Source organism: Phalacrocorax aristotelis, chromosome 5, assembly GCF_949628215.1.
Source record: "Phalacrocorax aristotelis chromosome 5, bGulAri2.1, whole genome shotgun sequence".
Classification (NCBI taxonomy): domain Eukaryota; kingdom Metazoa; phylum Chordata; class Aves; order Suliformes; family Phalacrocoracidae; genus Phalacrocorax; species Phalacrocorax aristotelis.
Genome location: NC_134280.1, coordinates 30,099,927 through 30,112,883, shown reverse-complemented (window position 1 = coordinate 30,112,883; position 12,957 = coordinate 30,099,927). Strand labels below are relative to the sequence as shown.

Sequence of the window (12,957 nt, the reverse complement as noted above, 5' to 3'; positions counted from 1 at the left end):
GGAAGCAAAGCGAAGATAAAATCTCAGATTAATCTTAAATTTCAACAGCAATAGATGTCAGGATGCTTTCTGGATTAAGTAAGTAGTTTCTTCCACTAAAGAAAACTCACTCCCAATTAAAAAAAAACACACCCACCCACCCCCACTATCAGCAAACCTTGTTCACTTTACAAACTTTTCTCAATTTGTAATACTTTGGAGTAGGCAATTGTACACAGAACTGCTTATCTCTTGTTAAAACCTCACATTAATTACACAGGAGAAAGAGAGATGAAGAGACCCAAAATTGTTAGTTTATTTTAATTATTATCCTGCACAGTAACTTCAGAAAAAGGCAAAGCATTTTCTGAATATATTTTTCCTTTCAAAAACTCAACTGCATCTTCATTTGTCATTTCCTGAAACTTCTTGTTCAGGACCTGGAAAAAAGGAAAAGGAAAGGGTACATTAGTTCTATGGGCTTTAGCAAACTACCCTGTCCCACAAACCAAGTGCTCAGTGATGAGACAGCCATAGGGAGTGGCTGTACTTTGAAAACAAGTTGACTTGAATCAAATCATTCATTTTATAAAAATCAGGGAATTAAGCCAAAGTCACATGGGTTTTTTTAAGTGCAAAGCAATTCAGTGGCTTGATATTCTTCTTTCTGAACTATGATTATATTCATTTCGGTGATAATGATTAAGTGGTAGCTTGTCTTTGTCTTTTAGAGTTCCTCTGTCCTTTCTCCCTAGTGACACCACCACTACCTTGTAAGTAGAGATGATATACAATTACCACTCTAGAGAAGGCTCACCATTCCCTACAAGGCCTGTTGTACCAAACAAACATACTCATCACTATGCTGATAACAGGACTGAAACAGAGTGAATAACAGGACTCTTCTTACCAGAATCACATGATAGCCCAGTTTATTTAGATGCCGCTTCTTCATTCCCAGCTTCCCTTGCGGGTGTGTAGTACCCACACAGAAGGCAGCCAGAGGAACAAAGAGAAAAGCCAATCTACAACCAAGAAGAGTAGGGAAGACTCCATTGTACAAATGCAGAATAAGCATTTTTAAGACAATGATACAATGATGTTCTTTATCACTGCAGAATACGTAGCTGTCTTTCCGCTAGGCAAAAATATCAGGACTGCACATGTTTCATTATCCTTTCCCTCCTTCAGACTTAAGTAATTTAGACCCTCTCTTATTCCATGAGCTTCACACAAGTACCAGCAACTACCCAAATACCCACATCAGAATGAAGTCCTTAGATCTCCACTTCTCCCACAATGAGAAGGAAATAGATAATTCAAAATTCTACATTATTTTGACAGCTTCTGCATTTACTTTGATCCTTTGCTAATATTCAGAATCAGTTACTTCCGGGCATAAAAACTTACTTAGAAGGGTGAGGAAAGTTGAATATCTTGGAAGCCTGACAGTGAGTTTCTGTTATACAATTCACTAGCTCTCCTCTTCCAAAAAACCAAGCTATACAAAATACACTGCTGTGCAGTGATCCAGCACACAAATGCGAAGTATTACCCAACTCTACGTAAGCGTTATTGAAATGATATATGTCCCACTTCAGTTACTGAGAGGTCATTCTTCTACAGAAGACTAAATTAATCACCTAAAATGTGGATATGATTATCATTTTTATTCAAATTATATTTCAGCAGCTGAATTTATTGCCATAACATCTCATTGAGATGCACAGTTTAAAGACTTAAGAGAATAACCGAATGATTAATTGGATGCACAAATACTTGGAATTTTAAAACCATAATGTAGCAATTTTTTGGAAGGAATTTCAGTCATACTTCAAACCCTGTATCCATTACAAGAGTATCAGATTACTGTGATGTTTCCTGCCTCCTTCTCTGAAATGTCAAGTTTTAGCCTCTGTTAGAAGACAGTAGTGAGCTGGGTGAGTTGTTGCTCTGAACTGTCATGGCAATTTTTGTATATTTCAGTAAGCAGAAATAACCAGTTAGTTATTGACTTTGCTTCTGCAAATCAGTGAACCACAGAAGTAACTGGATGAAATGCATACAAATAAAACTAGCCTGCTAGAAAAAACATGCAGTCAAAAAAGACACCTTTGAACACTTGAGTCAGTATGATCATCTGTTGCAGCTATTGGGAGCACTTTCTTTCTCTCTGAATCCATTACGATTTCAAAATCTGAAAACAAAACAACAAAATATTTAACACTGGAAGAGGTTGTGATTAATGTTCTCATTTGGACATTAACTGTTTAAACTGTTTTCAGATTAACAGTTTATTTGAAAACGTTAACAGATACCATCACTGCTCTGTTTCTAATTGCCGTTCTGTAATAGTTTATGTATTACTGATGGCTTTTCCCTCCCTGCAGCCAATATAAACAGCTACAGCTTACACATCTCCAGAAAATAAACATCTGTTTTTGGAAACTGTAGATATAACTTCATGGGAGTCAAATCATAGTTTAAAGGAACTAGTCTTGATCACAGCCTGTCATACCTACTCAGATTTTCCTGTAATCCAATTCCTCATTAGAAACAGGACGAAAATTATTACAAATACAGAAAAACTGGTAAGCTGGGTGGCTGTCAAAAAATTATGCAGTATCAAAATATAAAAGAAACCAAATGTTATTAAATGATCACCTGTCAAAGAAGGTCATATTCCATTTCATAAATTAAAGTAGAACCCAAACCTCAGGCAGAGCTTCAGAGAAGAAACAAGTCAGAGAATAGAAGGCAGCTGCTGTTTGGCTTTGCTTCTAATGTGATTTAGTACTAACATGTCAGCTCTCTAAGACAGTTGCCCATATTGGATTTATGTACAATTAACATCTGCTCGCTGATGCTTAACAAAAAGTCCAAAGCAGTTTTGTAAATATAACCAATCAAAGTTTTAGTAAATTGATTTAAATACTCTAACAGAAGCATCCTAGAAAGTAGATTCACAAAACAAGGACATCATTTGTTAAAAGATTGTGTCTTCAAAGTGTTACACTTTTAATCACTTGCACCCTACACAGATTTGTTACCACCCTATTGTTTTGGGGATTATAAATCTACATTAAAAAGAATATGACCAGTGATTTGGCTTCATACCAATATGATATTTATATGGCAGCTGAACGTTTTGCCGAAACATGTTCTCATCTCCCAGAAGTTCTATCAGTGCCTCCCGAGCCTTCCTGAGATTAAGAGATACTAACGAGGAGAGATTCTCAGTCAGCACAAATGCAGGCTTCGTGAAAGAAGGGCTATCAAGTTCCATACATGCTTTCACACAGCGAAGCATCATTTCCTTTTGTTCTTTGTAAAGACCATCTGAAAAAGGATATAAAAAATATTACATCCCATGTATCATCTCACAGAATTTTTCATTTTATTGTCATTTACAGTCTGTTCTGGCAGAGCAAATGTATTTCAATATAAGAATCAAAACCCAATTGTTTTCTCACTGAATATTATTTAATATCTTCAATATATTGTTAAATATACATCATCAATTCACTGATTATAATATTACGGTCTACAGCTGGGACCTGCCCATTTATCCAGTCTTTCACCCCTACTGTACACATGCTATCATGCTATAGGAGACATAAGGAGAACATGGAATGAGAGAGCATGCATAAAAAGCATTCATAAAATCTAGACAACTAGAAGGCTATTCATAAAACAAAGAAGGGATATCAGACTTGGCCATAATTTTGAAACTGTACTTTAAGAGTACTAAGCTGTGCAAACTCTAAGCAATTACAGCTTTACAGCTTTCAGGTTCGGTCACAGCAGGCTCAACAGCAAGACACAGTGTTTTATTCTACACTGAATTTCTACTCCACTGAACTACTCTACTGGCTGTAGAACATTGTAATGTGGAAGCAAAAGTCTACTACAAACCATTCCAAGCGTCTCATAACTCAGAGCAGTGAAAAAAACCTTTTATTCATGAATCTAGGTACTAAAGTTGATTTACAAAGGCTAAGATTTCCTGTGTTTTTAAAAATGCCTGAACATCTGTCGAAGATAGAACCCCTAGCTCTTACACATTTCTACCATTTCCACAAATCTCATATTCACTTCTCCCCCTGCACACACCTACTATTAAACTGTTGCCACCATGGGGCCCGAGACAGTAAGCCTGATGACCTAGTGCCCTAGATCACCACCACTATGTTAGCTTTGTCTTGAGGACTTCAACTTTAGTATTAATCATGTTTGCATTCTTTAATTTCTAAACTTTTAACAGAACTACAACAAATTGTATACAGAGACAGACTATCTCTTTTAAAACAAGAACATGACAAAGTAAGGCCTGACCTGACAGTAGAAGTTCATCCCTGCTGTCCTTTTGCAGCAGCTCATCAATTGCACGATGAGGAAGATATCCTAAGATGCAAAGTGCATACACTGCCTTCAGCAGTTCTGTGTTGGGAATCTGAGGGAGGTACTTATTCAAGCAGCTATGAAGAGTCTCAAAAAACCTTTTCCAAAAGCAAAAGAAACATATCTCAATACACAAATAAGGCTACGTAAAATTCAGATTTCAAACAAAAAACCAAGGTAGAAATCTTTATTAACTTGTATAACCATATGTTGTGTAATCTAACATTAGCTTTTGATTCTTCTCTGAGGATGCAGCTACCTATCAATGGATTTAGTAGCCTGGTCAGTCTCAGACCAAGGTCTCCATTTTTGATTACAGACAAAAATTCCTATGCAGAAAAAATGTGAAAAGATGCAGCAGATTTACCTTACACATTAATAAAACAGGACTATAAACCCTTTCCCAACTGAAATCAAATACTAGTTGCCATACATTACTCTATAAAGACTACATAATGTATTATTAGGCATTCTAAGTGAAAACCTACAGATGCTTTTGGCCTCTGGGAACATAGTTGAGTCGTGAATACGCTCGGAGAACAATCAACAGGTTTTTCAAGTTGAGGAATTCAGGGTCTTCTATCACCTTCTCAGCAAAAAAACCCATCAGCTCACTAGGCTGGAAGCCAAGTGTCTCGAAGGCAGAAAGAAAAAGGATAATCTAAAAGAAAAAATAGTTTTACAAGGTCAAGAACTCCAGTAAAGTGGATCCATGTGGTGATTTCATAAAAGGCATTTTTAATGAAAGCATATTTTTCAAACTGTAACACCCTTTGTATTTCTTTATTCATCAATAAATAAAAGAGCATTTTAAAAATTTAACTGTATCAACTTCATCAGATTGGTATTCCTAAAAAATCTGTTCTCCAAAGATCAAACAAACACAAAGAAAGGTAAGATGGAAGGCATCAGCTATTCTGCTAGTGCCACTATAAATTATTTGGTCTCAAACTCACTTGTCTTTTGTCCCAAAGGCAAGCAGTAGAATTAACATAGTCTGCTAATGCTGAAAACAGTTTTACATTACGGTACTGGAGATTGTAACAAGCTTCTAGAATGAGAATTAACTGTCGAAATTGAGCATCCTGGACGTTCTCTGTAACAGAAGAGCAAAAAAGGACAAATTATACAAAGCAATGGAAGCTGTAGGTTGGAGACATTGTGGGGACAATTGACTAAGGGATGGAGGAGGGGGAAAAAAAAATTAGATAAGGAACAGTGGAACAGACCGAGACTAGCTAGGCAAAGTCAACTGAGCTAAAACACAAGAGAGGTAGAAGAAACCAAACTGAGTCAGGATCAAGCCAGAAGGGATAAATCAGCAAAAGGGGACAAATTAACAAAAGAAACAAGAAGATTGTGTTCCCAGAACATCATCTGTTCCAGGATTCTGGATTTTAAGCACCTCCCTGCACTCAGCATGGAAACCCTCAGGTTAGCCCCTTTAGTACTGACTGAGCCTTTGGGCTGTCCACTTCACCACATCAGCTGAGGGAGTAACAAAGAGGTGGATCTAAAGCTGCTGATTAATCAGATATTAGCACATGATGAAATTTAATTTTTTTTCCCATTTGGTTTTACAAAACAGGAAGAAAACACAAATATGAATCTGTATCTAAAAAGCACTAAAGGCTGTCAAGCACTAAAGCATTAGTGTAAGCCAAACTGGAAAACATGAAACCATAACGTAACCTCCTGGCATATGAGTGTGATGACACAGATTGAGGGCCAGATGACAACAGACTTCTGCAGAGGACTGCTGCTTCATTTGCCACACAAGATGGACCTAATCCTGAGATGAAAAAGATTAAGTACTGAAGAACAATGCTCTCTTGAACATCCTGCTTTGTTTGCTGCAATGAGGGGCATATGTGTCATAAAAGACAGTGACTGCAAGTGAAAAGAGCGTAGTTACAGTAGCAGGATCAGCACCTATCAAAACTAGACTTTATTTTTTCCTCTGCCAGAGGACTCAAGAGGATAGCAGGAAAATAACTGAATTTAACTCCTCTGAGTTGTGCTCAGTGATTTTCCAGGCTCAGCATAAAACACTGTTACCTCATTTTTCGAAGTGCTGAGTGCTGACAACTGTGATTAAAGCCAATGAGAGCTGTGCCTCAAATAAAGTGATTTGTAATGCTAGGTGTTCTTAAAGAAAACAGGCTAACAGAATCTCATCTTACTGGACACTTTGATCTTAATTGCTCTCTTCTGCATAATTAGAAAATTAATATCACCACTGGGTCACTCCCTTGCTACTGCAAAAATTAACTCAGGAAGTACCTATGAAGTACACAGTTATTACCATTCTGGTCAGGTCCCCAGATATGGGAGAGGGGACTACTTTGAGTCCCAGCAACAGCACAGGACCTGGAAAACCTGCTGGAAAATTCCTTTGCCCCGTGGGCCCCACAGTGTGCCACTTCCTCTTTTCCTATTTCATCTCCAGCCTCTGATAGGCGTAATTGCTGTCCAGGAATTAATCACTGTGTCCCCAGAGCATCATTTGCACAATGTGCAGCATGTAAGTCCTGAGAACATGCACTAAAGCAATGCAGAAAAAAGTAATGAAGTCACTGCTCACCCTGTGTATACTATCTAGCCTGTGTACTGAGTGTGGTGAAAATCCTACAGGTGAAGCCACTATGTGTAATTAAAGACCGTGTCCTAACATGTATGAACAACCAGGACAAATAAGGGCTGTACAGGCAGCCCAACCACTCCTGGTTCATTTATGTTAAGAATGCTATTTTCCTATCTTAATGGTTTTTTAGACACAAATTCATATGTATTTGAAGTGTGAACCAATACATACTGGCCACGTACACTTAAGAAATGTATTGTAAAGGTACGAAGGTGAAAGCACTAGCTTTCATTTCATTTTTTTCTGGGCTGCAGCATGACATCAGTTATTAAGCCACATTCAATAGTTAAATCCAGTTACTCAGGGGAACATTATGTTCCCTTTAGTTTGTCAATTAATCACGCTAAGCCACCAATCCATCCTGTAAGATGTCCACTTCCAATTCAGATTTGTTTTAAAAGTTTATCTGAAGTCTATCTTTTGTTGCTAGAATTCTTTTTCCTAAATTCTGCATGCAGAAAAAATGCAAAGAAAAACACATAATTGAGGTAAATGTTAAGAAGGGCAGAGACAACAAGAGCTATTTGCTTTCATTATCGATCAGTAATATTCTGGCTTGCTCCTTGTCAAATGGCTCCACATTACCATAATATCCTGTAAAATGAAGATGTTTCCTGAGTTTTAAAGGAAATCAGAAAAGGGAGATTAGACAATAATTAGGAAGAATTTGGCATAAGGAAGGGAAATTTAATAAACATTTTTTACTTACCCTGGATCTTTTTACTGCAGGCATTCAGGATTGGAATGGAACAATAATTCATTGCAACAAGAGCGAAAAACAGACGCAGAGCATTCTGGAAAGTCAGATGGTCTATCTCTTTCAAAACTGCGATCTGAAGTGAATTAGAGTTTATTAATTCTTTCATTCTTCGGGTATATTATCACTGCTTTCTGGTGAAGGCACTTTCACCAAAACTTTTCCAAATTCCTTAGGCTGTTCAGACTTACATGAAAGAAAAAGGAGCAACAAACAGCAAAAGCATAAAGTAGCTACTCTCAATTTCTTAATACACACTTAGAGCACATCAAGTGTTCTACAGCCCCATCGCTATGCAAGGTCCCAGCTATTTGCCTTTATATGTTTTTTTTAAAGAAAGAAGTCTCAGTAAAGCTCATTTCCACATACTGTGAATATACATCTTCTACCAAGTCTTAAAAAAAGTAGCAAAAATATAATTGGCACAGCTGACTTATTTAAAAGTACTCCAATTACTGTTCTGGATGCTCGTGAAAGCTGTAAGCCTTCAAAGTGATCCAATAGCACACCAAGTGGCATATCTTTAATATAAACACCCAGCTACAAATGTGGACTGAGGCATAGGTCAGCTCTGATGCCACGGAAGAGACTTCATTTATTGAAGCAGTAATTAGATTGGTATAAGTGACAGCAAAAACGAGACTACAAAGTATACTGGCTATTAAAATACAATATTCTTGCTACATGTACATCAAAGGTTAAATACAAAATGCATCTACAACAGAAATTACACAGTATTAAAACCAGCACCCTGTAGGCTCAGAAAATTAAGAGCTCCCTTCAGTTAACAAGTGAAAATGTTACTTTCCTCTCAGTTTGCCCCCATCTTCAGCCAGTTTCTCACCATCTTGTAAAAAGTGGTGCCTTGTCCAAGGTTTTACAATTTACTTGCATCTAACACATTCCATGAACCCACTGCACTGCTATATTCTTGCCCAGTTTCCCATCAGTGGTATCTTCCCTCACTTCTCCTGAATGCTATCACAAACTGACCTCAGAGCCCTTCAGTTATGTGATGAAAGCACTGGCAGGCCCTGTTTGAAAGGAGGTTTCAAAAAGTGTCTTTAAACCAGTGGATGCAACCCAGTACACTCTGCTATAAAACCTACAGCCTGCTCCCAATCACTGTATTTCCCAGGGGACCTTTCAGACACAGAGAAAGATAAGGCCATGAGCTAGATGAGTTCTCCTGGCATCTCGCTGCCATTGTCCTCTAACCCTGTACCGGTGTTGGGCACAGCCCCATCACAGACTAATTTTCTGTCTTCTCATGTTCCAGCCACAAGCTGGGCAAGGGAATCAGGAAACAGCCTGCAAGTGCTTCTATGAAATGCCATGCAGCCAACCCAAACAAAAGGTGAGGGCACTATTTTACTGCCTCAGTCCCTTTGTACCATCTCGACTGCCTTCTGTCCCCTTCTGTGGTGGGATATTCCCAGCTTCCAAATTTAAGTTCTTCCTGCAGATATAGGTGGACTATGATTCATCCAGCAAATGAAGTTAACCTTTCCGTTATATTTTCTCTTTGAGTGTCTGGAAGGAACCATATACAATTTACAAACAATGCAAGAGCACAGGCTTTGTGAAAGTAAAAATGAGCCTCCAGTTAAAGTTACCTCTAATTTCTTTTTCAGAAAGACTGGAGCATCTTCTCCCATGCATTTCATCAGGTTTTGCAGTATAAAGATGTCTCTGATACTTGGAAGGCGCTGCTCCACTAGTAATCTGATGAAGAAACACACACAAGGCTTGAGCCAGGGAGACTAGCTGTTTAGTAGAGCTTTCCTCATTTCAGTACCCCCATCCTCCCTCACCGAAGTACTCCCAAGGTAAAGCTGTAATTCCCTGCTCCTCTCCCACCTCCTTTTTTTGCAAGGCTAATAACTCTGCATGATGTAGCTGCAGCACAGGTATTTTGCACATGGAAATAATTATATATACTTTGTTAATGTTGCCCTGATAGATGAGTGCAGGGGCACCTAACCAGACTGCACATGTCACTGTGCAGACATGAGTGCTGTTAAGCCTCAAGGAATTACACCCTTCTGCGGGGGGGGGAAGCACATTAGGCACATTCTGAAACAGTTAGGAAACTTGGGGACAGACACTGACAGCCTCTTGGGGCAAGCGAGGGGAAAAACCCAAACAAGCAGTGCTGTGGGCTGCATAACACAGAGGCATCGTAAACACAAGACGAAGGAGTTCTGCATTCCCAGCACCTCCTTTTCTGGCTCAGGTGTTGTAATTGTTATGCCTGAATCACCCTTAAATATACCTGCACGACTACAAAAATATGAAATGTCGTTTCCTACGGCAGTGCACTGCTCTGAAAGTCATCCCTACAGATGCAGCTTCCTGCAAGCGGACAAGAGCTCCAGACATCAAGACAGAGAAAGAGCTGTAGATGGATCTCCCGCTTCCTACCAACTTACAAGAACTATGTACCTGAGCTTCCAGCAGAAGCTCTTTTTTGCGTAGCACTAACACATCCACCTTCTCAGAGCAGGACCTGACACAGGACCAAATGTATTAATCCATGGCAAGTTTTGTGACAGCCTCGGTAAAAACCGCCTCATGGGAGTGAGCAGATTGGTTACCCACATACACCTCATTGGCCCAGGAAAAAAAAAAACTACAGCCAAAAGTTATTCTGATAAAGTGCTACACAGAAGGCCTTGCTGAATGCACAGATAAAGCCTAAACTAGTCTTCCTCTTAATTTTTACTTACTAAATTAAAAGGAAAACATTCCCTAGTTGTTAAACAGCACCTTTCATCATGACAAATCGAATTACTTCACAAAGTAAGCTAGTCTCATTACCTCCTTCCTACACAGGGGTAGAACAGAGGCATAGATATGTGAAGTGACTTGATCAACATCACAAAAAAACCACAGCAGCGGAGCTGCAGTCGAATGTGAATCCCCCACAGCACAGTCTAGCACCCTATGCCATAGGAAACCTTTTTGCTTGAAACTGCAAAGACAATACCAAAAATCACTGTCTTGTACAGCTGTTAATCTCATGTGACCATTTCAGTCCCAAAACCACAGTATGCCTTTTATGTGCAGACATTCCCTCCATGATTTCTAAGACATATATTCAAACAACATTTAAATATGAAGAACACGTGAAAGATATATTTTTCTCACTGTAATCCAGCTCGAAGAGCGCTCACATTCTTGTCTTTATCCAGCCCTGCCAAAGTAGTTGCCAAAACTGAGATACATCGGTTATCAAGTTGATTGAGTTTCTCCTGTTAAAAGAGTTTTCACAATATCAGATTACTTCAGACCAGTAAAAGTTTCAAAAAAGAAAAATTGACCCCTTTTAATTTGTACCTGTCACCGTCTCTTCCCCCCCCAGAAGTCAATTCATAAGCTTTAGTTTTGCAGTGACCTGCAAGGTCTCACATCAGTCAAATTTAGTTGATGTGAAAAGGGTAATGATTTTTGAGACTTCTCTGTTAAATCTGCTGAAATCAGGCAGTGGTTTCAAAAACTAAGGTAATTAGAAGTATACACAAATTAACTATGGTAGCCCTGTTTCCACGGAAAATCAAACTAAACCAGGGAGGTAACCCAGTTCTCCCTGATGTTGCACAGCCTCCCAGAATTAGCCCCAAGGTTTCAGCCCAGACTCAGAAGAGGGATTCTGATACTTACTTGGCACACTCTCACCATAGTCTGCACTAGGAGAGTGTTCTGAGGAACACCTAGGTTCACCACAGCATGCAGACTGAACACCAGGTCACCCCGCGTCATCCTTCTGGAGTCCCGCAGCAGCTGCTGACAAAGCTTGACAAAAGCTGGGTGCTCAAAGATGAGCTGCTTCTCGTAACGCTGCTGGTCTTCGGAGAGGTTTTTGAAGAGCCTCCACACCGTAGTTAAACAGTTTGTGAAGTGCTTAATGGAAACCGCAGACTCTGAAGCCAAGTCCAGTACATCACAAGGACAGGTGCATTTCTGGAGACTAGTAAAGAACGGCTCGCTACGATCTATGACATGCCTCGCTTGGAAGCTCCCAGAATCATCCAACTTTTCAAGTTCCAAGGAGCTCTGGGGAGCCTGCTCACTCACCAAAGCCTCTGTACTCTTCTCTGGTTGTATTTTAGCACCTGCGCTAAAAACATCTGTCTTTTGAGACAGAAATCGAAGAGATGATCCCTGCAGACAAATATTTAAAAATAACTTCCTGAAGTTCACATTTTCCAGGGGATCCCTGTATCTGCCAATCCATAAAATGTGTTTTCTTGTTATGGCTGAGGATTTGGGAGTGAGCACAGAATTGCACCTGTGCATACCTCTAACAGTAGCTAACAAATAACTTATTTTATTATTCATTTTTGCTAATGTTTCATGAATAGATTTGAAATGCCAACTCAAAGTAAGGGATCCAATTAAATTCTACCAGTGGAAACAGTCCTGAAGAAACTGCATAAGACCACTTATCTGTAAAAACAAATGAAAATTACGGATTAGTTACCAGACTTTCAATTCTTAAATTTTCAATTACCTAGATCCCTGGAAAGTTATTTGCACAGGGACTTTTACTGGGTCTCCTACATGTTGGTCAGAAATCTCATCACAGGGCTAACTCATGCTGGGTGTCAACTCTTTTTCTTCCGCTTTTTAACAAAGAACGATGCCGGCAGGGAGAGCCTTTTCCCAGCTGACGTCTCCCCAAGCCGCCGCGCCTCCGGGCAGAGCTCCGGCGTGTCGCTGCCAACCTTCAGCCCCGGTTAACAGCGCCCTGCCAGGGTGAGGCCACAAACCCTCCCCGCCGCCGTCCGCGGGCGAGCCGCCTGCCCGGAGGCCGCGGCACCCTCGGCCGCGCTCCCAAGCCCGAGGGACGCCAGGCGGGCAGAGCCTCCCAGTTTCAGGCTGGCTTTCCGCAGCACTGGGAACGCTGGAACCCCCGGGGAGGGGTCGGTACCGGTGGCGCAGGCCGGCGGCCCGCCGCCAAGGGGACAGAAGCCTTTCGGCGGCTCCGCGCCGCCTCGGAACACCAGGGCGCAGCGGCGGGGCATCCCGACGGGACGGGACGGGACGGGACAGTCGCGCACCAGGCCCCCGCTGCCCGGTAGCTGTTACCTCGCTCACGGCGGCGCCAAGACACCCAGACACCCCCCCCTCCGCGCGCTCTCGGCGAGCCTCGCGAGAGGGACGGTGCGGGCCG

At 40.6% G+C, this 12,957-nt stretch overlaps 1 protein-coding gene across 1 annotated transcript; it reads right to left on the bottom strand.

The window, feature by feature from the left end:
- Positions 1-271: 271 nt before the first annotated feature.
- On the bottom strand, positions 272-12,938 carry FASTKD2 (FAST kinase domains 2). The gene is made up of 12 exons (XM_075093734.1): positions 12,873-12,938; positions 11,445-12,230; positions 10,932-11,035; positions 9,398-9,506; positions 7,734-7,857; positions 5,337-5,476; positions 4,869-5,041; positions 4,315-4,478; positions 3,097-3,318; positions 2,092-2,176; positions 890-1,004; positions 272-419 (listed from the first exon to the last, which is right to left on the bottom strand). Exons 2-12 carry the CDS (start codon positions 12,120-12,122, stop codon positions 300-302), a joined length of 2,034 nt encoding a protein of 677 aa, XP_074949835.1. The 5' UTR covers positions 12,123-12,230; positions 12,873-12,938; the 3' UTR covers positions 272-299.
- Between the last annotated feature and the right edge of the window lie 19 nt (positions 12,939-12,957).